We start from the raw sequence: 27960 nt of genomic DNA on the forward strand, positions 1-27960 counted from the left end.
ACCTGACTCCTGAGATATGTATGTGTCGGCGGCCGATCGTAAAATCCGCCAGATCACGAAATTCCTAGGCATATCGTGAAACGCCGCCATTTCATGATATGCCTAAACGTTGGCCAGGCATATCACGATGTGCCTGAGAAATAATACGACAGATCGATTAGAGCAACGCGTTCGTCGATATTCCTAGCTCTATACCGGGCACATCGTAAAATAGTTTTTTATTTGGCCACTGGTGGCGCTGCGTATGCAATGGCGGCCGTGACCAGCTGACCGGCCGTGTTTGTTTAGCGCGTGAAAAATGTCGGCGTCGCAATAATCATCATCAGGCATCTTTAAATCGAAAATAGTGATTGAATTCAAAATAGAAGTGCAAAAGAAGCTTTTGAACATCAGCTCCGTTCTTTTTATGTCAATCAAACGGATTCTGTGCACAATGTGAAAAAACCATGGACGTCTGCCCGTATTTTAGAGGTTAGTATTTTGTTGGTAAATAAAGTATTCACTAGTTGTTATTTATTTATATAGAAAAATTTAGGTACGACGAGCGAAGCGAGGAGTGGTTAGTATTAATTGTGATCACGACGCACGAGCCGAGCGAGCGAAGCGAGCGTGCCGCGGCAGCGGCCGGCGAAGTGCCAGAACCGATATGGCGGCGTTTCATGATATGCCTAGGATTTTCATGATCTGCCTAAACGTCACTAGGCTAATCGCTAAACGGTGAGTTTTGAACGATATGGCGGATGTCCCTTAGCCAATTCATGAAATGGCGGCATTTCACGATATGCCTAGGAATTTCGTGATCTGGCGGATTTTACGATCGGCCGCCGACATATGCATAGGAAAAATTCGTGTCTAGATTCCTGTCCAGCGGTGGTGTAGGGGTTATAGCACGCAGCACGGATTGGTGAGGACCTGGGTTCGATTCCCAGCGCTGGTCTCTTTTTCTGTTTTGTTCTGTGCGTGCATCCATGTCTCAGTTTGTATTTTCAATTAGGGATATTTTTCTTGGGGCTCATTCAAGTATTACGTAAGCACCGAAGGGGGGTGGGGTATTTGCTTTGCTTATTTTTGATGACATGGTGCTTACGTCAGCAATATTTATTTATTATTTCTTGTTTTTTTATGCAAAATGTAGTAGGTTTTAATACAAGCAAATATGGCTACTCTACTTGCAACAAATTCTCATAAATAACAATAAACCTAAATAGATTTTAAAATATATATACCAATGTTTACGTAAGCATAGGGGGGAGGGGGGAGGGTTTTGCTGACTTTCGCTGACAAGGGGGGGGGGGGGTTTACATATGACTAAAATTCTGCTTACGCAATACTTGAATGATCCCTTGACAGTAGATCGCTTTTAAGCGATAAGACCCTGTCTGCCCTGCATTTTGTGTCCATGCAATAAAAACTGATTTTTGGTGTGTAATAATAGTAGATTGTACAACAAGAGCATAAAACGAGCTTATTTTACCCAAGACGTTTATATAGCCACCCGAGCCGGTACGGCGAGGGTGGATAGACACGTCGAGGGGACATTGGGTTTAATGCTCGAGTTTTTACTTACTATGGACCTTTTATTGTTCATGCATAATTATATATTTTTTTAGTTTTATTGATCTATTTTGATTGATTTTTAGTATTATATACATTAAAAATTATTAAAAAATATATGAAGAAACTTCTTTGTTTGTGGCTGTTTACACCTGATTGCCTTGGTCTTAGACGAAGATTTTACTTTATGCACTAGAGCATAACAAGTCATTTTATGTCGCCTAATCCAGCATAAACACGAAATTTACGAGCATGAGAAGTGAAAAGAATATTTGTATTGTATTGTATTGTACCTCCTGTTGCGCCTGGGCAGCGGCAGCGCGCTCCTCCGCCAAGTTGGGCTGCGGGGAGGTGATGCTCTGTCCCGGCGTGTACTGCTGCGTCAAGGTTTCCACGAAGCCCGTCTGCGAAGCATGGACAATATGGCCATAGCGTTCAGTTCTTTCTACAGGCTTTTATTTAACTTACCCTGTGTATTGACTCAGGGTTTACTTTGCGGCGGTCCGTATCAATGAACTACAAACAGTACGGTATTTGACTAATTTGTATATGTTTTTTAATTAAAACTACACAATGCCTGTTATCGAATAGAAAAACATTTTTTAAGCTACCTTTACAAATAACAAAGTTATAAAGGTTTGAAATTCAAGATTAGACAGAGAAAGACATACTGGCATGTGACGTCACACGCCAGTAGCGCCATACTTGCTGCATAGAGAAAAGCATTTGAGAAAGAGACAGGTATATAGATTTTTCAAAAAATCACTATAAATCTAATTTTCAACCGATTTAAATTTTCTCTTCACTAAACACTATCTGTTTATCTATATTTTCATAATAATATTAAGATATGGCAAAATGAGGAGTTGTCAAATACCGTATTACTTTGCTCCCCTGCGACCTTACAATAGCTGCGTCTATGCAACAAATGTGTGTTCATACAGCTCCTCCTCCTCCACACTTTAAGAAGACAACCAGCGTTCATACTCGGAGACACATGAATTTCATACATGATGGATGGTCAATGGTGAACCGATATGTGTCGAAAATAAAAACTGAGATATGGATGCACAGAAAAACCAGAAAAAGAGACCAGCACTGGAAATCGAACCCAGGTCCTCAGCAATCCTCCTCTTACTTGGCCCCAAACTACCCATCACCCCAGCGGCAGCCCCGCTGTATGACCAGCGAGATCTGCTGAACCAAGTACGACTAGAAACAGGAGTCAGCGCCTCTGTCCCGCAACCTGCGCCCCAACTACCAGACCAAGGAGACGAGCGGAACGGAAAGGAGACGTATAGGTATCGACCAATCCCTACACGTCTGATGATAATGAGGCGGAGCTGAGATGTGTATTCAACTAATATGATTGGTCAATCCTTACACGTCTCCTCTCCGCTCCGTTCGTCTCCGCCTCAGTGGAGCCGCAGCCATAGCGGATTAAATTTAGCGTACCTTGTTGCTACGCTAACGTCTTCTGAGTTACTTACTAAAAGTATGATTTTATGGGGTACAAATTCACTAAAAGTTTATATTCTAAGATACGAACTTGAAAAGATCTTCACCGGTCTGATAATAGAATGAAATGTATTTTATAATAAATTTAGTATTTTAGAAAATATATTAGAAATGGACTTTCTAAAAATATCCTGGACAGGCTATTTTAATTATTAAAAAAAAATGATTTTTTAATAAATTTTTGTTGCATCATCGAGATAATAAGAAAATTTTATATTAACTTAAAGTATAAAACCTATAAAATATGTAGACGTTGGGTTTGCTATTGTTTACCTGGACGAACTACTGGGTTGCCAGGTATAAATTCAAATAGTTATATCGATGCCCGTTACTTTCACTTGATTAGATAATAGAACAAATTGTATATCAACGTAAGCGCTGTTTTATTGTGAACACGTTGATATAGGGTTGTCTGCATTAATTTAAAAATCATTTAAAAAAAAAAAATTGCCTGTCTAGGATTTTTTAGCAAAATCATTTCTAATATATTTTCTAAAATACTAAATTTATTATAAAAATACATTTCATCCTATTATCAGACCGGTGAAGATCTTTTCAAGTTCGGATCTTCTACTATTAGGAGTTGTGACAGTTTTAAAGCAATTACTTCATTGCTCATCTACTAAGTATGCTATAATAGTACACATTGCAAACATTTTTCTAACAAATTGTATCACTGATTACGGGACAAAATAGTTGATTGACCCTTTAAGAGCGTTTATACCTGCTGAGCCGGCAACGTTGCATTTTTGTTAGTTTTACTCGATTATTCCATAAAAAATTAATGAAAATTTAAAATGTGATCTGTTAGAACTGTTCTTAATGTATAAGTCAATGTGTCTACTGCAATAATTATTCGTGATAGACTGTTATATTCTTTTAAAATGAACAAACCTTTATCAAACGGTTTTCAAATAAAATAAGTCTATTACGAATCATTATTGCAGTAGGTACATACATTAACTTATATAGGTATTAAGAACAGTTCTATCAGACCACATTTTTAATTTTCATTCAATTTTTATGGAATAATCGAGAAAAACTAACAAAAATGCAACGTTGCCGGCTCAGCAGGTATAAACGCACTTAATTAAATTAGCTCACTTCAACGAAGGAGGCTCGCTTAGCGGCCTGGTCGGGCGACGCGGCGCGCTCGGCCGTCGGCGACACAAACGACGACAGCGACTGCCGGCTGCTCGCCAGCGACGTGCGCGAACTGAAAACAGCGACAACCGTGACATCTGTCGGGTATAGGCGCGCTTCATGATGTATGCTCAAACAATCATCATCATCCCAGCTTATTTACGTCCCGCTGCGGGACACAGACCTCCTCTCACAATGAGTGTTGTTGTGGGCTTGGACCACAGTTCCCGCGCGGGCCCAGTGCAAATCGGGAACTTCTCAGTCTCACACACCATTGAACACGGTATTTGACTATTTTTAATGTATTTTATAAATTAAAACTTAACAATACCTGTTATCGAATAGAGAAACAATTTTTAAGCTACCTTTACAAATAACAAAGTTATAAAGGTTTGAAATTCAAGATTAGACAGAGAAAGACATACTTGCATGTGACGTCACACGCAAGTAGCGCCATACTTGCTGCATAGAGAAAAGTGTTTGAGAAAGAGACAGGTATATAGATTTTTCAAAAAATCACTATAAATCCAATTTTCAACCGATTTAAGTTTTCTCTTCGCTAAGCACTGTCAGTCTATCTATATTGTCATAATAATAATATAAGACATGGCAAATTCAGGAGTTGTCAAATACCGTATTGCTTCACAAATAATAATCTCGTGGTAAATTTCAAATTTATTTTTACAAATGTAATTTGGCACATGAATTTCGAAAAACTAGATATGAGAGGCCATAGGTCAAACCACTAGGCCACCACGGCTTATTTGGCCACATGATCGGGTCAGAGGATAAGCCAAAAATTTGTCGTTTGTGAAGAAATTCGTTTCACACTGGACCCGTATGGGAAGTAGCTCAAGCCCCATCCAAGAGGAAACCTGTGCTCGCTGTGAGACGTATACATATAGGCCGAGATGACGACCTATCCAAAAGGTTCCCTTGATTCGAATAGACCACCAAAAAGATATGTTAGAAAAATAATTATTATTGTGGCCCATATCGACGGTTTAAAGGCTAATTCATCTAAGCGACATTTTTACGAAAAATTTAACACACAGCTCAAACGACAGAGAAAAAATCACTGATTCCGAAAATATACATAACTCAATTTCTCAAAAAATGTCGCTTAGATGTAGCCTTTCAAACTTCTTTCAACCGTCGATATGAACTAAGACACTAGCCCTACCGCCGGCGTGTAGCGACAAGACAGTGTTGTATGAACATTTTATCTCTTTTTTCGCTGACAAATTTTTCATACCAAAAAACACTTTCTTCTCGGTACTCGCCAACGGTGGAACTAGTGCGTAATATCGTAAGACGAACTTGATTGAGAAAATGTAGAACAGTACTATAGTTTAAACGTTGTACATACGGAAGATAAGAACTGGAAAGAAACACAAAAACAATAAATTAAAATTCTACTTACTATAGTAACACAGCTCCATATCGCCTCGCATAATTGTTGTAAGTCATAACGTATATGTTTGTATTATTATTAAACAAACCATATTATAACCTATAGAGTTACACATGATGACTATTTATTCATGTTTTATATTAGTTTTGGCGGGATTTTTTTTATGTATGACTATCAAAATATTATCACAAACATTACATTATGACTTTCAAAAATTATGCGACCAGATAGCACCCGTAATAAGGATACGAAACTTACTTTTCCATTAAGCGCATCCTTTTCTACCATCCCAAAAATAGCATATCTCTAATTATATTAGCACAGCAGATACCAAGTCTAACGATATAATACATATACATTAACAGGTTCCCTTTACAAAAGCATTGGATAGTGGATAGAGACAGACAATATATTAAATTAGTCGATCCTTCTGCTCCAACTGTCGTATTATACAGGGTTGGGTAGGGTATCTTCAAATTGATTCAGAATATAGAACTACCGGATGCTACCTATATTATTAACCTTCTACGATCCAATGTCCTATAAATAGGACTTGTTATAATGTGAAATCGAACTCTCTTAAATGACATAAAGTTTCATGTTTATCAAACAAAAATTTGACTTGGGCCACGAGAGGATTTAAATTTGACATAAATGCAATATCACTGCACATATTTATGATCAGAGTGTGCGGTTAACATGCTTTTTCCTTTTGCGTTTTCTATTCTGTGATTAATCATTATTTATAAATCACAGGTCTAAAATTTTTCGGATTATCTATTGCAAAAAGCCACTCTAACCTTAAAGAGCCCTAAGTGGGAAATACAGACTGTAACTTACTAACTGATTATATACAATTATTGTAATGTTACTAACAAATCCGGATCAATTATACTATCTGATATATAAATGAATTTGAATTTGAGTAATGGGAACCTGTTATAAAGATTAGGCATTATTCCCACCGTCGGCGAGTAGCGATAAGTGTTTTTAGTATGAACATTTTAGCGACAAAATTTTCGTACTAAAACACTGTTTTCACTACTTGTCGGTGGTGGCTGTTTTTACTACTGCCTTACAAGCAATAATAAAGGCAACTTATGACTATGACTACATTTGTATAGACGCATTTATGTAGACATAAAATAATATATACAGATGAACAAATTTTAAAAGCGGGCCGGGTTCTATTCCAACTATTTCTTTATATTTTTTAACACAATAATTAACTTGGAACTTCAAAAATTTTACTTTTTTAATTATTTTTAAAGTTTTTCTGTTAAGAAAACTGCGTTTTTACAGCTTTTTTGCGGTCAGTGTCTTCGCAAGTGTTATTAAAAGTGGTAATGCCCAGGGTTGTTTTTTTATGAAACTTTAAGACAATACCGATGCTGAATTTAGCGTGATTAAAATTCTTGTGACTTGTCTCTCCGTTGTGCCAATAAACGTGGGACTCTAATGACGTTTGACCGCCCGAATATTCGCCCAAGAACGAATTTTCTTAAATATACCGTAACTAGAAGGCATTGAAGAAACCAGAAAGGATGACCAGGTGATGAGTGGATCTGGCTCGCCTTGGTGTATAGTGAAACACGGACGGATTCATGAGGAGCCGGATTTGACCCGGCCGCAACTATTTTTTATGGTTATATTCAACTTTTTCTATTTATGGTGTATTTAATTAATTTTAATTATTTTTTTAACAAAATGAAATAGACTCTGGCCCATTTTATAAATAACAAGAAAAGTCGTGCAATAGCTTATTTTGCTAAGTGTGAATACAATTAAAAATTAACAATAACAAGAAACTAAGACTCCCCTTTATAAAAGGGATAAATTAAAAACAATAAAGAAAAGATAATCGAATATAAACAAGCACTAACACCTTTACATAATGTAAAGCTTTCTACATAACGCCAGCACTGGATAAACGTTTAGTTTCTTCAAATAACAAATTTAGTAACACTCACGGTTTAAATTTCAAAACCATTTACTACAAAAAAAAACTTAGATTTATGGAAGTAGAATTGTAACGCTGTGTAACAACTAAACCCATTTGTTTAACATGTTGCGTGGAACGTTAGGCCTTTACCTTATTATTGTTCTGACTGATTAGCCAACTGAAGCTTAATTTTTAGTAGTGTCGTGACTCCTAGCGCCATCTAGTGGCCAAATATAGAAACTCTTACATCCTAATCGAAGTTCAACTCGCACGCATAAATAGAAGTTCCGACGCCCGTGCTTCAGACTCGGGTCCCCAGGCATAGCATCTGCCTGGAGAGAGATTTCTTGTATCCTCCCCCCCCAAAGCCTCCCTCGCTGCCTAAATTCCTCAGTGCTAGCATCATGATTCTCAAAATGCTTACTTAAAAACAGAAAGACTAAAAAAGCGCGTTAGCGAATTTTAAAACCTAGCCTTTAATGTTTTGTCTTCTTCTTTATTTAAGTACTTAAAGAGACAAAACACAATCGGTCAATTATCATTACATAATCATAATGTGCTCAACGCTTTTGGCAAACTAGATGTTCGGTGATTGCTGAGCAATAAGCATATTGGCGTGCATTGGTTCAATTCCAGGGCAGGCAGCTTGTAGTTTGCCAGCACCAGCACTACCTACCCTGCTGCCTAGGTACTTAATGCACGCCATCGCTAAGCAATCAAGCACTACTGCTAGCAAGATTAAGGGGCTGTTTCACCACCCATGGATTAGTGTTAACTGACGGTTAAATGTAATGCCGTCTCTATTTGTTTTGTTCGAATAGACGGAGACGGCATCACATTTAAGCGTCAGTTAACACTAATCAATGAGTGGTGAAACAGCCCCTAAAGGTCTCTACCCGCTGCACCGTATCATACGATGACCGTAATAAAAACGTATCAGGCACGGAATGTAACGCGACACGAACTAGAACATGTCAACGGCGTGCCCATAACAAGTGTATCGGCACCGTTTTTGACGGCCCGTGCATGCCACGCGACGGCGACCGCTGTTAAGAAACGTACTAGTGACCTAATGCGGTCAAAGTAGGACGGTGTAGTGGATAGAGACCTTAACACGTTCAGCCCCAGAAACAATCCACTAAGCTCTTACGCTATGCCTACGCATATCTCACAGCAGTCACAAATACGTCACTGGGGCCGAACGTGTTAAAGAGTAGGATATATTGGTGAGATCCATTTAGTTTGCCAACAAGTTAACAATGTGCATTACTATATTACAGGACGTACGAGTCTCCTTGGTTACCTCGACATGGACAGTGTGCCTGCCTTGGCCGTCGCTGTCGGCTGCGTCTTCCGTCGGACCCTTCACCGACACAATACGTTGCGTTGTTAACACATGTATTAGACACAAGTTAGCGATGGAATCTGGCAGCGAAACAGCAGCAATGTTAAGCAAAACATTCCCAGAAGATGCGGGTGGGTGTCCCGTTCGTACGAAACGAAACACTTTTTGTCTACGCATCACATCCCTTCGAGCCGGATCATTGTGAAATCTAGCCCTGATTTTGACTTTAAATAGAATAGTGAACTACAAAGGTAGACTGGTTACTCGTACTACAAAAATTTTTTTCAGGTGGTAGGACCTTGTGCAAGGTCCGCCCGGATTGCTGCCACCATTTTGCTAGCTAATCCAGCCGTGAAGCAGCAGTGCTTGCACTGTTGTGTTTCGGCGTGGAGAGTAAGACAGCCGGTGAAATTACTGGCACTTGAGGTATCCCATCTTAGGCCTCTAGGTTGGCAACACATCTGCAATGCCCCTGGTGTTGCAGATGTTTATGGGCGGTGGTGATCTCTTACCATCAGGAGACCCACTTGCTCGTTTGCCATCCAGTCGTTTTAAAATAAATGGTCAAAAATGTGAGACAGCGGACGCGCTCGTGCGCGAGCCGAGTCAAGAAGAAGGAAACGTTAGTATTGCCAGCCGGCGCCGTAGGGATTTGCTGCGTAGACGCACTTAGTTTAAAAAAAACTTAAGACTCTAGTTGCTGCATACTACCAGTTTGCGATGGCTCAGAATCCTTTCATGTATTGGTGATACATAAAACATAACTTGTTTACTAAGCTATGTTATGTTTACAAATGCGTAAATATTAAACACAGGATAAAATATTAAGTAACTAAAAAAAGGCAGTGACGAAATGAAACAGTGTTTTTGAAAATATTTCAGTGTTGAAACATAAAGAAAAAATCTTTTTTGAAGGAACAAAATTGACAGAAATGTGCTGTACATTAATTGGTACATTTAAGTGCTTTTCAAATAAAACGGCAAGAGTGAAAGCCATAAAAAAAGTGCTTTTCAAATTATTTACTAGACGTCATTTAAACACATTATTCAACATACCGGGTGGGCCCTGTAACAGGAGCAAAAAAGTAAACCACAGCTTCCGGTCTCCATCCTGAGCTAACCTATTCTACAAATTCTGAAAATAACTTTTATTGTGATTTTTATTATAGTTTAAAGTTTAATAGGACAAGCAATGTATTGCTAAATCCGTTGTTTTGTTACTTGACAGGCGATGTAATCTAAGCTATGTACTTAATTGTTGAAAGTTGCATAATTAAAGTTGTTCTATTTGAGTAGCAGAAACTAGGCTTTATTTTTTATGCTCCTGTTACAGGGCCCACCGGGTATAAAACTGCTTTTTGAAAACACTTTTGGATTTTGTCCTAAACATAGGTGACATTTTAAATATGAATCGAATTCTGAAAGTAGCAGTATAATCAACCAAATAAATGCTTTACCACTTTTATGATAGTCGCCAAAGATTTTGAAGTTTAGATACGACCTTACCATACTTTGACCGCGCGAAATCCGTCAACTCCAAAATGAGTGAGCTTACTTTGGAATCATGACAGTAGTGTTGGCTATATTACCGTAACACAGAAAGAGACGGCACTACTTTCTCAGAACCGTGGAGTAGTTCTATTCTAATGTCATTACAGTTGTTCACTGCGAAGGCATAAGTATCTAAACTTTTAAATCTTCGACAGTCGCTGCATCAGATAAAAAACAATAAGGCTTTGTCACATTGATTTGTAAGTGAATACTGTTGCTGTTTCAAGCAATACAACTGATTTAGAATCATAGGGTGGTCCGGTGGTAATGGACTTTCTTGGTCGACGATACAACATAGCACAGGGAGACATAAAGATACAAATTTTATATAATTATCAATAATATAGCTACAAGTAAAATTAAAAACGATAGCTACGATCTGAAAATTAACTTGCGATAGCATCTTGTGCGCCAGACAGCTAATCAACTAATATAACCTAACCAACTTAGGAAATTAACAATTAGGACATCGGGGCTTTCAAGGGTTTATACTTTCTTAAAAGGCCGGCCGGACCAATGACTCGAGTCGTTGGTACTCATGGGTGATGGTGATCATTTCATTTCCCATCAGATGACCTGAGCAAGCAGGTTTTCCTCCCTCTCACAATAAAAAAAGATGTAAACATTATCATTTTACAGTTCAATATCTCAAAAACAGGTGAGCCTATTTTTATCAAAGATGTTACTAAGAACTACAGCAGGGAAACTCGCTTCCACATAAAGAAATCGCATCGAAATCAGTCAGTATTTTTGGTTGACTAAAGAGCACGTCTTTGTATGATAATAGATAAGAAAATTTTGAATAAGTATTCAGATATTATCGCAAGTTAAAAATTCAATAAGTCAGTATCAAATTTATTTATTTATTATTAAATATGACACGAATTATTGCTACGAATTATAAAAATGCGACGGTTAATAGTATACAAAAGTATTTTTGCTTTCCGAGCAAACGCAACCTTAAGCAGAGTTTAGACTTGCAAGAAAAATCGTGCAAGTTGCATTACATTGCGAGGCCGTAAAACCAACGAGTTTGTAGTGGGCAATCGAGCGCCGCAATGTAATGCAACGCACGATTTTTCTTGGAACTCTAAACTCGACTTTAGATAAGACATAACGATATTTTTTCATACTGACTTATATATAACTAAATCAACCCAAACCAAACAACTGGTGCAAAAGCAGTACAGGGTGCGGCTACTGTGTCAGTACTCACGTGGTCGGTCTAGACCTCTGGGCCACAGTTATACTAGCAGGAGAAAACACACTATCAGTTACACGCTAAAATGAAGGCCCAACTGCCGGTGAACACATCTATTGATGGGCACAGAGCACTTAACAAAGAGAGTTAACTTTAAAGGCCAACTGGCCTAAAACGGGCCTTAAAAGGCTGGCTGACGCGGGCGCACGCCTGCGGGCGCTGGTGCAGGCACAATCCGTCGCACGCGACGTGTGCAGTTAGCGCTGCTCATACTATTTTTCAATAGGTGTCCAGTCCACCAGCTCCGTGCAAACCGCGTCAGCGAGTGTAAACCCTAAGATAGCGGACAGTTCATTTTTGCGTTTCATACTCAAAGTGACAGGTATTAACACAAATTGTACCTACTGACTTTACATTTTGTTGACTGTACTCGCATTGCTACAACCAACTGACAAAATGTATATCAAATGTCACGTCAATCCGACCACTCAAAGTGGATCAAAATGAACTTACAAGTTTTGACCCAACAAACAATGCAAGTTAAATAAAAGCTTGTAAAAACAAAAGCGTCGAAGGAATTAAAGACGTTGGATATTTCCATTCGGCATCATTTAGGCCACCGTCTGTGACCGTATTGTCTAACGCGAGGGCGCTAGCGACCGCATTCGCCATCTCTTTCTACCCTCATCCTACACCGTATGGCAAAAAGAAGAGGTAAAAACGATTGTGATTCCAAGCGGGCAACGGGGCGGCCGCATAATTGCGAAAGAACGAACAATAATCTGAACATGGGGAGAACGTTCATTCTAATTCGGCCATATTCCACTATTCCCAGATGCACGACTGCTTTAGCCGACACATTGAAGGGAAGAACAAATTTAATGTCCTTTTCTGTTAATTCAGCCGATCACCATGAAATGAAAGAGAAATGATGCATTCACTCTAGTGGACATTCATTAAAATGAACCGTCTGATATCACCTTTAGTTTTAGTTTATCTGCGCTACATTCCGCCACTTTTCGCGGGGATCATGTCTACACGTACAGCACCTCTGTAACTGAATATTTCTATGACCAAAATGGTCTGTGGTGGTGTCTTATTTTGTACCAGATGGGGAAAGCCAACTCTGGACGTAAGTGCTCTGTGGATGAGTATCATAATAGGTAGACATTCACACACTATCGAGATAAACTATAGGCATACAACTTCCTTGAAAACCGTGGATATGAGGTACCGGGGCCAATACGGCTGTGGCAACACCCCTGAATGTATGATTACGAGCACAATTAATTACATTTACAACTCAAAAAGAGTAATTAAGGGCACGCCGAGCTTTACGCGCATTTATTGCAATCATTTAATGATTAAATTTACATTTATATAGATAAATATACATACCTAAATACATATTAAACATCCAAGACCCGAAAACAACATTCGTGTTATTCATAAAAATATCTGCCCCGGCCGGGATTCGAACCTGGGCGGGACCTCAAGCTACATAGTTAGGTTCTCTAACCACTTGCCAATCCGGGCGTCATTTTGTCGTCTAATTAAAAATTACATTTAATGACAAAATTTTATTCCTTTGCCGTGTAATTATTAGTAAAGCTTTAGTTTTGAAGCTCATGTGCGAGATATTTGAGTTTATACTCTACAAATCATACACTGTAGAAACACTAGTACTTGTAGTTCAAGTTATGTTTTTAAAATATGTATTTGCTTTAGTTAAACGAAGAAAACAAAAACGAGCGTTTTCTGACCGACCTATCTTGAGCCTCGCTTCCCTCCTATCCACATTGATTAGATTGAAAATACAAACTGAAATATAGATGCACAGAAAAACCAGAAAAATAAGACCATCACCATCCATGGGATCATCAGTGGTGTAGCGGTATAGCACGCGGTACGGAATACCGAGGACCTGGGTTCGATTCCCAGTGATGGTCTTATTTTTCTGGTTTTTCAATTTAGGTTTTACGGGATGACCGTAAAAGTAAAAATGATTCCAAAAAACCAATCACATGGATTAGCGCTAGAAGCTCGGTGCCCCCTTAAGTATTGAAAACCATAATGGGAACACTTCCGTATAATTAATGTACAGAATAACAACTAAACTGAAGGGCGCGTAGAGGGCTCTTCCTCTTATTTTTGCCCCAATTTTAGGTTCACTTGCGTTTATCTCGATAATATGTCAATGAAGGTAAAACTTAGCTTTATTACTTGTTCGAATTCCAATCTCCCAGAAACTAAATTTGTATAGCCCAATGCATAATTAGGTTAATATTAAGATTTAACTATAAGAGCACTTCTATTTTAAACTTTATTGACTCATTGACCTGACATCTTATTAAATTAATTATGTAGAAAGAAATCTACTTGTGCTTAATTACGTTAAAAACAGGTGAACTATAAGAATAGCAAATAATCTAGATATGTGTTAATTTACATAGCATGTCTAACTCTATTACTTAAAAATTTAGTTTCTATTCATTACAATCATGGTCCTTAACGAATTCTTTATTTCACTAAATACTGTAAAAATAATAAAAAAAATAAGACACAATGAATCTAGTAACACAACAAACTATTTTGAATCTGGCAACACCATCGTCGAACATAGCAACACTTGTGACGGATGGCAACACAGTTTAGAAAATAAAGCCACTTGCATTGCGTAGCGAATGTATATTGTGTACCATTTGGTTTTGCTGTCTGGGCTTGGACTCGGAGACAACTGTGGACTATTCCGATAGAAAAAAACTCAGTGCAATTATAGCAACACTCAAAAGTCTTAGTAGAAAACTAAAAGAGAAACTAAATACCAGATAACCCTCTAGACAGCGCTCATGCTTAGAATTACCCTACTTAGTCGAAATGCACTGAAATTTACGATTCCTCTGTTCATGAATCAACAAACTAGTCTCAAATTGTTCTAATGTTCCTGACACTAGCATGTGTCACGGATATACGTATCATCTCTTTCGCACATGTTTATTGGACAGAAAGAGACATGGCTTGCCACTACACGTGCCAATTCCATAACAATCGAACTTTAAAACCACGATGAGTGTGAGAGGCTACAAGTGTTACAACTCTCAAAAGCATGGCACTTCACTCATACAGATTGAAAAGAATACATTATGCAAGACAATAGGGAATATGCAAGGGTTTTTTATTTCTTTTCTTCAAATATTTATCTAACAAAAATATTAAGATATGGACGTTTTGAATCGTCAATTAGACAGTGAGATCCTTGTAAACAAAACATAAACTATGATGTCACAGACCTGTCACATAGAAACAACATACTAAATTTCATTTTTCTACAAAGACATGAGCTTTTTTAATATTTTTTATTTTTCAACAGATATTGATAACTTTTTCATGCTCATTTTATTTTCCACTTTCATGTCACGTTAAGTTATTTAAGAGACAATTTGTGTTCCATGCATATTTCCTACTACACAGGTCCTGAGGGCCTACTCCGAAATTCGAAAATTGAAGTTCGCTTCGCATCGTACCGTCTCTCTCACTCTCGTATTAAATAGTATAAGCGTCAGAGGGACGGAACGACACGAACTTCGATCGAATTTCGCAGTAGCCCCGCCGACCTGTGACCGTATTGCCTAAGAGCGTTTTCAGATTATCCGAACCGATATCGGTATCGGACGCCAATACGATATCGGGGCAATTAAATATATGAAATATATGTACCCTGCCTTTCACATTGTACGGCCCGATATCGGATATCGGAGCCGACACCGATATGTTGGCGGCACCACAGGACATATTTCATACATTTTACTACAGGCTAATCTGAAAGACAGGTACATAATTCATACATTTTACTTGCCCCGATATCGGTATCGGCTTGCGATACCGATATCGGATCGGATAATCTGAAAACGCTCTAACGCGCTAACATTCGCAGTCGCATCCACCATCTCTTTCTATCCTCGTCTTATACCGTGTAATAGAAAGAAGCAGTGAGAACGATTGTGATTCCAAGTACGTTAGACAATAAGGGCTCTGGTTGTTTAAGGGTTCGAAGAGATTTTAGCTTATGGATTCATGCCTCAGCTTTAGGGCATCCGCTAACTTGCGCGGGTGCACGGCTTGGCTTGGGGCGGCGTGCTTGTCATCTAATAGAGCAGCGCTGCGTGATGCGGGGCTCTGCTCAGCGGCGGCCTTACTCATTGCGAGGCTCCGGGCGGCAGGTCTTTGCGAGGCCCTTTGTCCTTCGTGGAAAGTAGGTATGTAATGCGAAAATACAGTTTTTTTTTTTTATTTGCTTGGTTTTTTACGCGAGCCCCTGCAAGAGCGAGGGCCCGGGCGATTGCCCTATTCGCCACCCCCTAAGGCCGCCACTGGCTCTGCTCTATTGGAACCTATTAAAACAGCACGCCGCGCCCGCGCTAAGCTGTGCACCCGCGCGAGTTAGCGGAGGCTCTTAGGCGCAAGCCACACAGAAGAGACGTAGGACGGGGGCACGTTGAGGACGGGGCGGAGAGGCGCAGATGTCGAAGCGTTACGTCCCCGGCGCGTCTCCGCATCGTCTCTTCTGTCTACTTTGGATCGCGACGTTTCTATACATTTAATATGAAAACTGATTCAAGAGGCGAAGTGACTCTGACGCGTCCCCGTCCCACGTCTCCTCTGTGTGGCTTGCGTCTAGTTTTTTGGATTGGATTAGTTAAAGCCGGTACAATATAGAACTACGTATACCTGCTGAGCCGTCGGTTAGATGGCGGCGCGCGCGCCTCCCGCGGCTCGTCCACGGAGGTCATCGAACTCTCCATGGGATTATCTTCCCCGTCAAGCAGCTGTATCTGCGTCTGACGAACGAACACCCCATAGTTTTCGTCGCACTGAAAAAACAAAAAAAACTTTTGACTGTTACATTCCTCGAGTGAGGATACACACAATCGACGTGACACCAAAAAAATTACATACTATGTTACCCAAATTAGGATACACAGTATAAAATTGACGCATAACATCATACGCAGGTATAGCCGCTTTACGCACACACGCTTTAGCCCATGTAGCGCCCGTGTGCAATTATTATTTTAGCGCCATCTAGGAAGCGCACGGTCAAAATGGAATAGGTATTAAGTGTGATACAGTGCCGCGGCCCGCGGCCGGCGCCCCTAACACCGCTACGCCCGTGTGCAATGCACACCCTGCACTATAGGTAAAGACGCCTCTGCTTACAACTCACCGTAAAATAAGAAATTCCTCTGACAACTCCATCATTTTCTCCCTTAGGCTCATCGAGAATTACTCCGACCCACTTGCCTGTGGCAAATGTTGGGTATCCTACATATGCTACTGTACCATTTGCAGCCTTTTCTTCTACCCATACACGGCGACTTAGCAATAATAGTTCATTATCATCCGCAGTAACAATACAGTCTTGATGCTGCCTTTGAGCTTTAGATGCTCGCAATGCAGCCAACTGACAATATGTACCCCGCACAGCAAAGTTCACCAGCGCTCTAATTGTGTCCGCATAATCATTAGAACTGTCCACGTAATCTTGCCAATGTTTATGTTGCTTTACTGCTTGCAATGCAGCCTGGCGCCTGTCTATAGCTGCTACAGCACACTCAAGGGTTGACTTAGCAACTATAAAGTCATCCATTTCTTTCTGAATCAAAGGATCTTTTAGACAAGATTGGCTTCTATTTATAACATATTCAACACAATGTTCTGTATCTAAAGGAGGTATTGAAGTCTTTGCAGTATTTGTACAGATGCTAAGTCTACTTAAATCAATTGTTTTATTAGTACAAGTACTGCTGGTCAAATTAGGAGGTATAAGCAAAGAGCTAGGTATAGATTTATCTTCAGTAGACTCTGTCTGCGTAAGGTTGCATACAACAGCACTGTTTGTATGTTGACTAGTCAAAGAGGCATCTGTTGAACATATCTCAATCACATAGTTTGTCTCAAGGCTCGTTAAGCTATCACAGCATGATTCCACTTGAGAACTTTCTTCTCTTTCTGGCAAAGAGACAGTTTTTTCTTTTTCGCTTTTATCCAATTGTACCATGCTCTCTTTTTGCATAGAATTTACTTTCTCAAAAGATTGAACGTATAGCTCTTCTGTCTCCCAAATTAGAGCTAATTCTACAGCTGCAGTGAATGTACCTTCCTTTCTATCCAGAAGTCTTTGTCTTATAGTTTCACTCACAATTCCAAAGATAAACTGGTCACATAAATTGCCATTCAGTTCTTTGAAGTTACAATCCGCTGTCATCTTTCTGAGATCCGTTGCAAAGACCATAATGGACTCTCCAGGCTTTTGTATCCGTTGTCTGAACCTGCAGCGTCTTTCCAAAGTGTTTGGAGTGGGTTCAAAATGTTCTTTCATTATATTCACTAGTTTACCAAACGTCTTGCTTGCAGGTCGGTCTGGTGTACATAATTTCACTAACAACTGATAGCCCTCTTTCCCAATGATAGATATGAGGGCAGACACTTTTAACTCTTCTGGAATACGATTGAAAATGAAATATTGCTCTAATCTTTCAACATACTGCTTCCAATCAGAGCTTAATTCAAAGGGTTCTATTTGTCCCGCAAACATTTTAACCACAATAAATCACTATTACAGTTTGAAAGGCGGCTATCATTTAAAAAGTGACAGTTGAAATTATTTACCCAACATAAACAAAATTTTTGCTACTACTACCCTCATAATCCAATGTCGTTGATTTAAAATTAAGATTAGAAACAACCTCACATTCACTATAATAATTATGTTATTATCATGTTAATCAAAACTGTTTATAACAAAGTAAGTCGGCAACAATATACCAGATCAGTTGTCGCACAGGACCTAAATTTAGAGTGAGCAAATTAAACTTATTAAGACCCTATGATGGCACAGCACACATTTTTTAAACCTATACCATACCTATTTTAAGACTTTATGTCATTCCAGACATCAGCTACAAATGTACATAAAAGATGACAGTTTTTTAAATGAGCAAAAAACGAGAAACAACATTCTCCAACAACTAGACTACCTAAAAAACTGAACTCACCGTAAAATATGCATGTCCTCTAATAGTCCCGTTGTTCTTCCCCTTGGGCTCATCCAGAATGACTCCAATCCACTTTCCAGTAGCAAATGTGGGGTAGCCCACATATGCTACAGAGCCCTTCACATCCTTCCCCACCACTTTCACGCGCTGACCCAACGCCAATGCCTTGTCTGACATAATACCGTTGTAATATTATACCTAAAAATGATAAATAAAAATGATCAATCCCTTCGAAGTAAGTTTATGGGTTGGTTCAAGTTTCACAGCTCAGTAATTGATTTATTTGATAAGTTTCTAAAGAGGATCTGGATTTACTTTATTTTTAAAATTAAATATTACTTTAGCCCCTAGAAGAGTCGCATTCATACGCCCGAGTAGGATACTTCTCTTCTGTGCGTGATTTGTATTGGTAATAGTATACCATCCATATAGTTCGAGTCAGTACTTTGCAGTTTGTTATCCTTTATTTAGAATAATTTAAAAACAAAATACCACTTATTCTTATTACTTGCACAACACTAGACACCTATATATAAGAGGATGGAAAACGGCAAGAGAAAAAAATAGCATGGTACCTGCATAAAAATCAATCGAAGTTACAGAACAAGTGTGCCGATATGAAAATATTATAACATAGTGAGATTCCCGTTTGATATTAAATCCCTGTAATAACTAACAATATAATACTGCAAAGTATTGACGAATTGAACATTTACAAATTATTATAGGAAACGTCAAAATTGTAAACGTCAGTCGTTCGTTTGACAACTTGACAGCAAAACCGTTTAGTTATTGCATAATTGAATTGAGATACGCTGCGTACACACGAAGGTATTTCATTGGGCCTACGCGATGTAAGGAGAAAGTTAATTTAGTCGTGATGTTAACTGATGTACCTTAGCCATCAAGCAAAATACACTAGACACTGACCAAATTATTCTATACTTTTACTAGGTACTAGTTAACGCTTACTACTTGGCTGGGTTTCGTCATAATCGGTTCATTCAACCGTTCGTTTGTAAGTTTTAGGCGTTAGAAATAATCTCGGAGGCTTGCAACTTTTTAGGTAGTACCGTAGTAGTCATTCATTTCACTACTCATCCTAAATATTCGTTCTTGGTTATTAGAATACCTACCTGGGCTAGGCTAGGTACAATCGCTCGGGCTAAAACTCAAAAAAACTAACGACATTTTCCAAAAGATAAGACCAAGCTAGATCTATTGTTCCGGGGTCGCCCTTGAAAATCCCTCATAGCAAATTTCATCATTAGAGCAGTTTCCGAGATCTCCAAAATAAACTTAGATACATTTTGTACCTACACCTAAAAAGTCCCACGACATCAAATTCGTCGAAGCACCGTCGCACGTTTAGAACGAAACTGATACACAATACGGAATATTCACATTTCCAAAATAAAATTTTCACTTCTCATGCTCGTAAAGTTAGTGTTTATGCTGGATCTAGGCGACATAAAATGACTTTTTATGCTCTAGTGCAGATTTATAATTTATATAAAATTTAAAATCAATCAAATAATAAAACTAAAAAATATAATTTATGTATTATAGGTAATGCATGAAAATAAAAGGTACATAGAAAGTAAACAATTGTTTCCACTGTTGCTATTTAATTTCCTCGCAATCTAAGTGAAAAGCAGTGTAAAACACGAGCATTAAACCCATTTTTCCCTTGACGTGTGTATACTAATGGGTTTGAGACGTGGATAACCACGTCTATCCTCGGGTGACTATATGAACGTCTTGGGTAAAATGGCTCATTTTATGCTCTCGTTGTACAATCTACTATTGTATTAAACAAAATGTGATCGAGTTAAATGAGAATATTTCGAATTTTGTCAGTTTAATTTTAAACGTTCGACGTATCGTTCATTGAACTAATAGGTAAATAACAAAATTACGACAGTTTTACTGCAAACATAGCGTGCTCGACAGTGTTAATGTTCCTAAATTGAGATATGAGTCAGCGATAGTCCGAAGTCCAACCAACCAAGGCAGTGGTCACACACAGAGGAATGGAATAAGAGAGTAAAAATATTTCGTCATAAGTTCGTCATACGTCATACTTGGTAACTTAAAATTGGTTGGGACTTGGGATGCGAATTGTGCCGTAAAGTAAAACAAGTGACAAAAAATGCAAAAAAGAGACCTACTAAAGTACTCAAAATTACAGATATTTAAAATCGAGTCGAGAACAATAAAATTATGAATGAGTCACCAACGAATTATGCGTCATAATATTGTCAAGTCAATGTCAAACACAAACAAGGCTGTAGACATGGGCGGGCGTTAGCGTTAGTGCAGTGTGAATAGTCTGTGGGCATGGGCCCTGTGACTAATGCTAATGAACTCATTAACACTTGCAAGTATTTCACAATAAAATAAAGTTTTCACACACTAACATATTATTATGTATTGTGAGCTGAGCTGGTTGTATATATTTCGTTTTAGATTAGTCGCAATTACTATTAAATGATAAACAAATGTACACGTTTCATCGACGCGAATCCGTATGATAGATATGGATAACTGTCGAGTTTACTCAGCATTTAGCAAAGATAATAAAATTTAAACTGATTATTATAAGATCAGAGTTGGTTGCATGGTAACAACGCGACAAGCGTGACAAGGAGCGAAATTTTCAGCATTGCTGTCGCCTGCCTGCCCACTTTCACTTGGCACTGTTAAAAGTAGAAACTCCCGTTATCCTCCGTACAGTTAACAACAAGTAACAACGCGTGGCAAAAAGAAAACTAAGATATTAGAAAAACATGTTTATTAATTGAGACACATCATATAATCATTACAGCAATTTAATAAGTATTAATGTCGTAAAAAACAAAGAGATTATTATAACTATTTCGTTCGGCGTATAATTGCAACTAAAGCTTTTCTAGAAACGCGAGACGGCGTCGCTGAAAACATTTACTTTATAATACACGGGAGTCAGAAAGGCACAAGGCGCGGGAGGCCGGGGGCCTCTTCGAACGATCTTCTCTGTAAACATCTGTGCTTTCTAAATACATATTCGATAGGGTTATAACGCGCACGTTCTCATTTTTTATTTGACTATGATGATTTCACGATGCGGATGCGGCGGACATGGTATGTCGACGGACGACGGCGCAGCTCAGAAGCCGTGCACCTTGAGCTGCTCGGGCTTAACCAGTCCCGACTTGGTGAGCCACTGGCAAATGTTCTCGCGCTGGTCGCCTTGTAACTGAAGCACCTCGCCGTACTCCGGATGCTCGACCACGGTCCCGTTGCACGCGAACTCCTTCTTGCATGCCCGCACGATCTTCTTCAGGTCATATTCCGAGGACAGGCCCTGCACCGTAGTTAGCGTCTTGCGTCCGTTCCGCTGCTGGATCCGGACGTGGACTAGTCCATCTTGTACGTCGTCTTCCGAGCTTTTGATAGCATCGGCAAACGGGTCAAATGTGTTGAGATTCTGGATGGACATACGATTGAACGTAGAGCCTCTTTGTTCTAACAAACCGCTGCGATACGACGCACGTAATTCACTGTCACTGATAAACTGACTGATGTGGTGTGATGATCGTACACAGCAACGACCAATTTACGCAAACTCCAGAAATGTAATGGCGGACGATATGGCGGACCAAAAAAATGAGAATGTCACGCGGAGGCGGAAATAGTTATCGATCGGAACCATAGACAATACATGTTTTACTTATAATTTATAAGGGCTACCACTCACGAAATTTTGACTACTATGTTTACTAACATTAAATTATTAACCCTTGAGTTTTGCATAAAGTTTTGGCACATAGCCGTCATATTGAGCAACAAAAAAGTTTCCGGCAACAGGAGGGCCTAGATTGAATTGTTGTGAAAATTTTAAAATCGAGAAATTTCCTCTTTTATCTCCGGAATTACTTGGCAACTTAGGAACTTTGGAAAAATCACATTTTTCAGGTTGCTTGTAAACCAGAAACACGTAACGGTGTAATCCAGTTCCCTTTGGTGGTCCTGATCCAATATAATCAGATAATACTTCGCTTTTGTTCAAATCACCGCCTTGAATATTACCAACCAACCAATGATGCCATTCTCTGAACTTTGGCTTTTCACGACTTGGAGCATCCGGATCTACCATAGCAAGAACATAATATACATTCTCTTTAGCTGCCCATTTCACAACCGGTTTATCTTTTACTTGAGTAGGAGTTAGCTCTTTCCCCGGATCAACATTATGCAGTGAACTTGAGTATTGCACGTGTGCTAACTCAGATGGTGGTGTATTTATAACATCTGGGACTACGCAATGCTTCTTAAAAAGACTTTGAAGGTCTGACATTGTACTTAAGTGCACAAACGCTGCACATGAAAATTCTTATTTTATCTGTCAAATTAGCTTGTTATTCGTTACTAAGGAACCACGAACAGACAACTTCAAATTTTTCTACTAAAAAGCTTTGGAATAAATAGGAAGAAGCCGAAAGTTGTATTGTTTTTGTCCACAAATAATCGCGTGTATGTTAGAATAACACAATTTTTTAAAAATTATTAATTAAAAAAAAGCTTTGAAAAAAAAGTACAGCTCCATTATAAAGATGTCTGTTCACGAATTTACAGTTGTCTATGGTTCAAATAGTTTTTTCTTTGGCAACTTAATAGTTTAATTTTTTTAAATAGATTTTAACTAGCTTCGCATAAATTTGGCCCATTACAATAGCCCGACTTTAAAACATTAACTATATAGATAGCAAGTCTGGAATAAACAACACAGGCATGATTTTATTGATCACCTAATAAATGCGTTTTCGGCGACCTATGAATAATAAATAATATTTGTTCCTAAAATAGTAGAACTGTCACCGAAATTAAATCACCAAATAATATTAAAACGGTTACCTAAATATTATTTAAAAATTACTCGGAAATAATATCATTAATCATTATATTGGGTTCCAAAATAATAGATGTGTCACTAAAACTGAATCACCAAACAATATAGAAATGGCTTCCTAAAAATTAATTATAATCACTGGAAAATAATATTGATCATCAAATAATTTAACTAAAATTTGACGATAATTATATACAATGAATGAAATAATAATAATAATATCTTCTTACAAATTACACCAATTGACCCAGCCCCAAACTAAGCAGTTTGTTCTATGGGTGCTAAACAACAGGTACACATACATATATACTTAAATACATACAAACATCCAAGACTCAAGTAACTACTCGATTTAAGACGTGAGTTATCCGGGTCATTATATTTAATACTACAAACATTTATATTCATCATAATCATACAAGTATATTAGCAAAAAATGTTCGGTTCTGGCACTTCGCCGGCCGCTGCCGCGGCACGCTCACTTCGCTCGCTCGGCTCGCGCACTGAGGGTCGCACATAACCAGACCTGCCTCAGTATAATAGGTAGAAGCATCGAATTAAGGAACTGATCTATTTATTAGGTGACAAATCTATTATTTTGGTGATCGAATTTTGATGATCAAAATATAATTTAGGATACAGGTTTACATTAATCTGATAACTCATCTGATAAGTCATAAACATGCCATAAACGGTACAGTGGCCACAAACGGTACTTCTGCCCTAATCCATACTAATCATTATTAAATAAATTTAAAATTAAACAAAATTATTTTTAAATGTGATGTATATTTTTGAACTGTTTTGATTCTGCATCATTAAATCTAATCTAAAGCATACAGCTTGCTAAACAACATAGATAATAATACCTTCAACTTGCAGTTAAAATTTAGAAAAGCTTGAGGTTTCTTTAGAAATTTAATTTTCACATCCCATGATAAACTGATGGTTAGGGTGTTAATTGGTCTTCTTTCAGCTTTTTTTTTATTCGTCTGGATGGCAAACGAGCAAGTGGATCTCCTGACAAGACAACATATATATTTTTTTATACATTCATGCCATGTTTTTATTACCTACTCCATCTGTTTTCCCACTTTTCCCTAGTTCTATACATAACACAAATACCTACATCCTTCCTTTGGGAAGGACATAAGAAATAATTATAATTGGACACTGATGGCTTTTGTAAAGTACATAGTGAAAAACTAGTAGGAAAAGTTGGAGATTTTTTCCTCTAGTTTTCCTGAACATAAGCTCAAAGCAATATAATTTGAAAGTTTCAAAAAGATATTCCAAAAAAGTGCCTTTGGCAGGCAGGAGGTTAACGGGCTGTTTCACCATCCTTTGATTAAATTTATTTAACACAAAAATGTGATTCCGTCTCAATCTATTCAAACAAAACAAACAGAGATGGCATCACATTTATCCATACTGTGTTTGCTTCATTTGATATTGACAACCAGATGGCCTAGTGGTTAGAGAACCTGACTACAAAGCTTGAAGTCCCGGGTTTGATTCCCGTGTTGGGGCAGATATTTGTATGAAAAATACAAATGTTTGTTCTCGGATCTTGGGTGTTTAATATGTATCTAGGCCTATATACGAGTATGAAAATAGTTACGACAGTGGACTTTATGTACAATCCATGTCAAATTCAAATTCAAATGTAATTAACCTGCACAATCATATCGGCTGCTTCCGCAAGGGTTATTTATATTTATCCATTGCTTAGTACCCAAACCCATAGCACAAGCTTTGCTAAGCTTACTTTGGGACTAGGTCAATTGATGTGAATTGTCCCATGATATTTATTTAATACGAGGTAAAACTCAACATAGAATAAAATAATAAGCTTTAAGTCAAATTGAAAACAAAAGCTTGCCTTTTTTATTGTACTTTTAATACTTTCACTGTACCTCACTTTCATTCACCATGGTCATGGGTCGATATGTCCGTGCATTACAGATAATGCACAAATGTATAGAAACAGCCATTCCTGACGACATGTAGACGTAGCAGAGCTAGTTTGACGCGGCATTACATGTAATGCATGGCATGGCCAGTTAAATAGTGTTAATAAGTCTTGAAAACCATATATCTCAGTCTCAAGGGAAGCCATGGTATACAACATCAAGCCTACCCTTGCAAAAAGACTATTAAAATAATAAATCACAATTATTGATATAGGTACAGCATTAATATTATTATCCTTTAGGAAGTCTTAGTCAAGCTCCTTCCAAATATTTAGGCCAGGGGTCTGAAGACAACTTTTTGACTCAAGGGCCACACTGCACTTAATGTAAATTCATGCGGGCCAAGACTGGCTGGTCATGGGGGTAATACATTAGTTAAGTAGATTTAGTCTTCACCTAGATATGAGTAACGCATAAGGAACGCACTTGGTGTTGACTATGTTCATGAGTGGCGAATTACCATCAGTGGCGGGCCTTATAAAACTAATTACTAGTTACTTGTAGCTTTATACAATCGGACCCTATCGCGGGCCAGACCGTTGGCTCTCCCGCTTTCTTTCCACGGGCCGGATCAGAGGGGCCTAAATCAGGGGCCGTAGTTTGGAGACCCCTGATTTAGGCCAATAAATTGTATCTTAGACTAAACTGATATACTATACTAGCTTCATTCAATATTCACTGTCATTCAAACTTTTCAGTGGTTTAGGGCCACAATGAGAAATAACATCTTGAAATTGCTTTTTAAAATGACTGCTTATTGAAATGACCACTTCTTGTGTTCTTGTTCTTTAATGAACAGCAGCAGTGGCAAAGTGCCAGGCCCCAATAAGTCTTTGATTTACACTATTGTTGGATCAAAAGTAGATATTTAACCTCGTAAGTCCTGGTGTAATTCACAAAGTACAAATCAGTTAAGAATAACTGCCGAATGTACAATACAATACAATAACTCTTTATTGCACACCATCACATAGCAAGCAGTACAGAAAACAGGCATATATACACAGACTTCTGAGGTTAGCATTAGGCGACCTTATCGCTTCAGAGCGATCTCTTCCAGGCAACACAATTTACAATGGAATGGATGGAGAAGTAAGGAATAAATTTTAGCAGGTGGTGAATTTACATGGTGGAGTAAAAATTTTTCAATGAAATATGAACATTAAATTTATGTAAGTAATTTCCAAAATCACAACATAGAATTCTCTGTTCAGTCTGTAGAACTATGTATGAAAAAAGTCAGGACTTACGAAGTAGGGGTCATTTCAAGAATTGTTAATTTACTGTGGTAATTTCTGATCGTGATCCTAAACAGCCAAAAGGCAATCACACAATGCAAGACATGCTGCTTTATTTAAACACTAATTAATATTAATAATTGCACCAGGCATATTTTTGCAATATTCAATAATTTGATTTTTTTTGTTCCATTGTGTAACACTTCCTAGCACATAGGCTTTTGTTGTTTTTCCTTAGCTCGCGCCATTAGTGATTCGATCGTTACAGGTTGGTGCATTTTCTTAGCAATATTATCATTTTTCAGCTGTAATAACACCTCCTGAGTGTTGTTCAATCTCTTACACAAATTCTCTATTCTTATCTGTTTTTCCATGATCTCAGCCTTAATATCCTCGATGTTTAAAGCCACGTCGTCGATACCCAAGTCTGGGAGTGGGTTTTTTCGCTTGCATTCATAATTTGAGAAGCTTTCAAGTCGTAGTTGTAGGAGTTGGTTTTCAACCCGGGCTGTCTTGTGCTGGTAGTCCACACATTTCTGACCAAACCGTTTGCGTGTTTCAACGACTGCGGTCATGAGGTTTTCGCATTTTTCTTCTAGAGTTAGGTCTTCAATATCTGTAAATATATCATTGTTGAGATAGGTTTTGTAGGCAATTTAACTATAACGAAAATAATTATTTCATTACTTTGCTTACCCATGTTAACGTCTCAAGTGTTTACAAATGCAAAGCAAATTTAATCTATTAATTACATTATTTTTGTTAGCAAACGCAGATTCTGAAAAATACAAAATTTGAACACAAAATTCGTTGTCAATTTGACATTTGTAATAAAAACGACGCTAGCTCCAGCTGGGCTACTATGAAACTCGAAATTCGAAGTTCGTGTCGTGCGATCCCTCTCGCTCTCGTATTAAATAGTGTAAGTGTGAAAGGGACTGCACGACACGAACTTCGAGTTTCGTGTTTCGTAGTAGCCCTGCAGTATATGTATAAAGTACTCTGTGGCTCGCTCTGTGCTGTGTACGGTCGTTAATATTCCAATTTAATTTGTTATTTGATTAGAATAAATTCTTCAAAATTTAATTATTGTATTTTTTAATTAAGAGCAATGTTTACTAATGCATTTCTTCCA

The 27960-nt window shown here is 38.2% G+C and overlaps 4 protein-coding genes across 4 annotated transcripts in view; all 4 read right to left on the reverse strand.

Annotated features, from left to right (window-relative positions):
* DCTN1-p150 (dynactin subunit 1) overlaps nt 1–19476 on the reverse strand; it is a 51477-nt gene extending 32001 nt beyond the window's left edge. The window contains exons 1-7 of the mRNA XM_074107991.1: nt 19299–19476; nt 18724–18921; nt 16397–16539; nt 11684–11716; nt 8875–8934; nt 4177–4288; nt 1848–1958 (exon numbers count right to left, since the gene is read on the reverse strand). Of these exons, the coding sequence (XP_073964092.1) occupies nt 1848–1958; nt 4177–4288; nt 8875–8934; nt 11684–11716; nt 16397–16539; nt 18724–18900 (636 nt within the window). The 5' untranslated portion in view covers nt 18901–18921; nt 19299–19476. The remainder of the gene's footprint in view (nt 1–1847; nt 1959–4176; nt 4289–8874; nt 8935–11683; nt 11717–16396; nt 16540–18723; nt 18922–19298) is intronic.
* A 2026-nt stretch (nt 19477–21502) lies between these two features.
* Nucleotides 21503–22354, reverse strand: eIF1 (eukaryotic translation initiation factor eIF1). The gene has a single exon (XM_074107990.1). The coding sequence runs from the start codon at nt 22202–22204 to the stop codon at nt 21872–21874; it is 333 nt and encodes a 110-aa protein (XP_073964091.1). The 5' UTR covers nt 22205–22354; the 3' UTR covers nt 21503–21871.
* A 135-nt stretch (nt 22355–22489) lies between these two features.
* LOC141442840 (protein D2-like) lies at nt 22490–23109 on the reverse strand. Its single transcript, XM_074107982.1, has one exon. The coding sequence runs from the start codon at nt 23060–23062 to the stop codon at nt 22499–22501; it is 564 nt and encodes a 187-aa protein (XP_073964083.1). The 5' UTR covers nt 23063–23109; the 3' UTR covers nt 22490–22498.
* A 1274-nt stretch (nt 23110–24383) lies between these two features.
* LOC141442845 (uncharacterized) lies at nt 24384–27642 on the reverse strand. The gene is made up of 2 exons (XM_074107987.1): nt 27522–27642; nt 24384–27441 (listed from the first exon to the last, which is right to left on the reverse strand). The coding sequence occupies exons 1-2, from the start codon at nt 27523–27525 to the stop codon at nt 27032–27034; spliced, it is 414 nt and encodes a 137-aa protein (XP_073964088.1). The 5' UTR covers nt 27526–27642; the 3' UTR covers nt 24384–27031.
* Nucleotides 27643–27960: the final 318 nt, after the last annotated feature.

This window comes from Choristoneura fumiferana, chromosome 26, assembly GCF_025370935.1.
Source record: "Choristoneura fumiferana chromosome 26, NRCan_CFum_1, whole genome shotgun sequence".
Lineage (NCBI taxonomy): Eukaryota > Metazoa > Arthropoda > Insecta > Lepidoptera > Tortricidae > Choristoneura > Choristoneura fumiferana.

Excerpts from the sequence above, each read along its gene's own strand:
- LOC141442840 (XM_074107982.1), bottom strand. The coding sequence starts at position 23,062 with ATGTCAGACCTTCAAAGTCTTTTTAAGAAGCATTGCGTAGTCCCAGAT.
- eIF1 (XM_074107990.1), bottom strand. The coding sequence starts at position 22,204 with ATGTCCATCCAGAATCTCAACACATTTGACCCGTTTGCCGATGCTATC.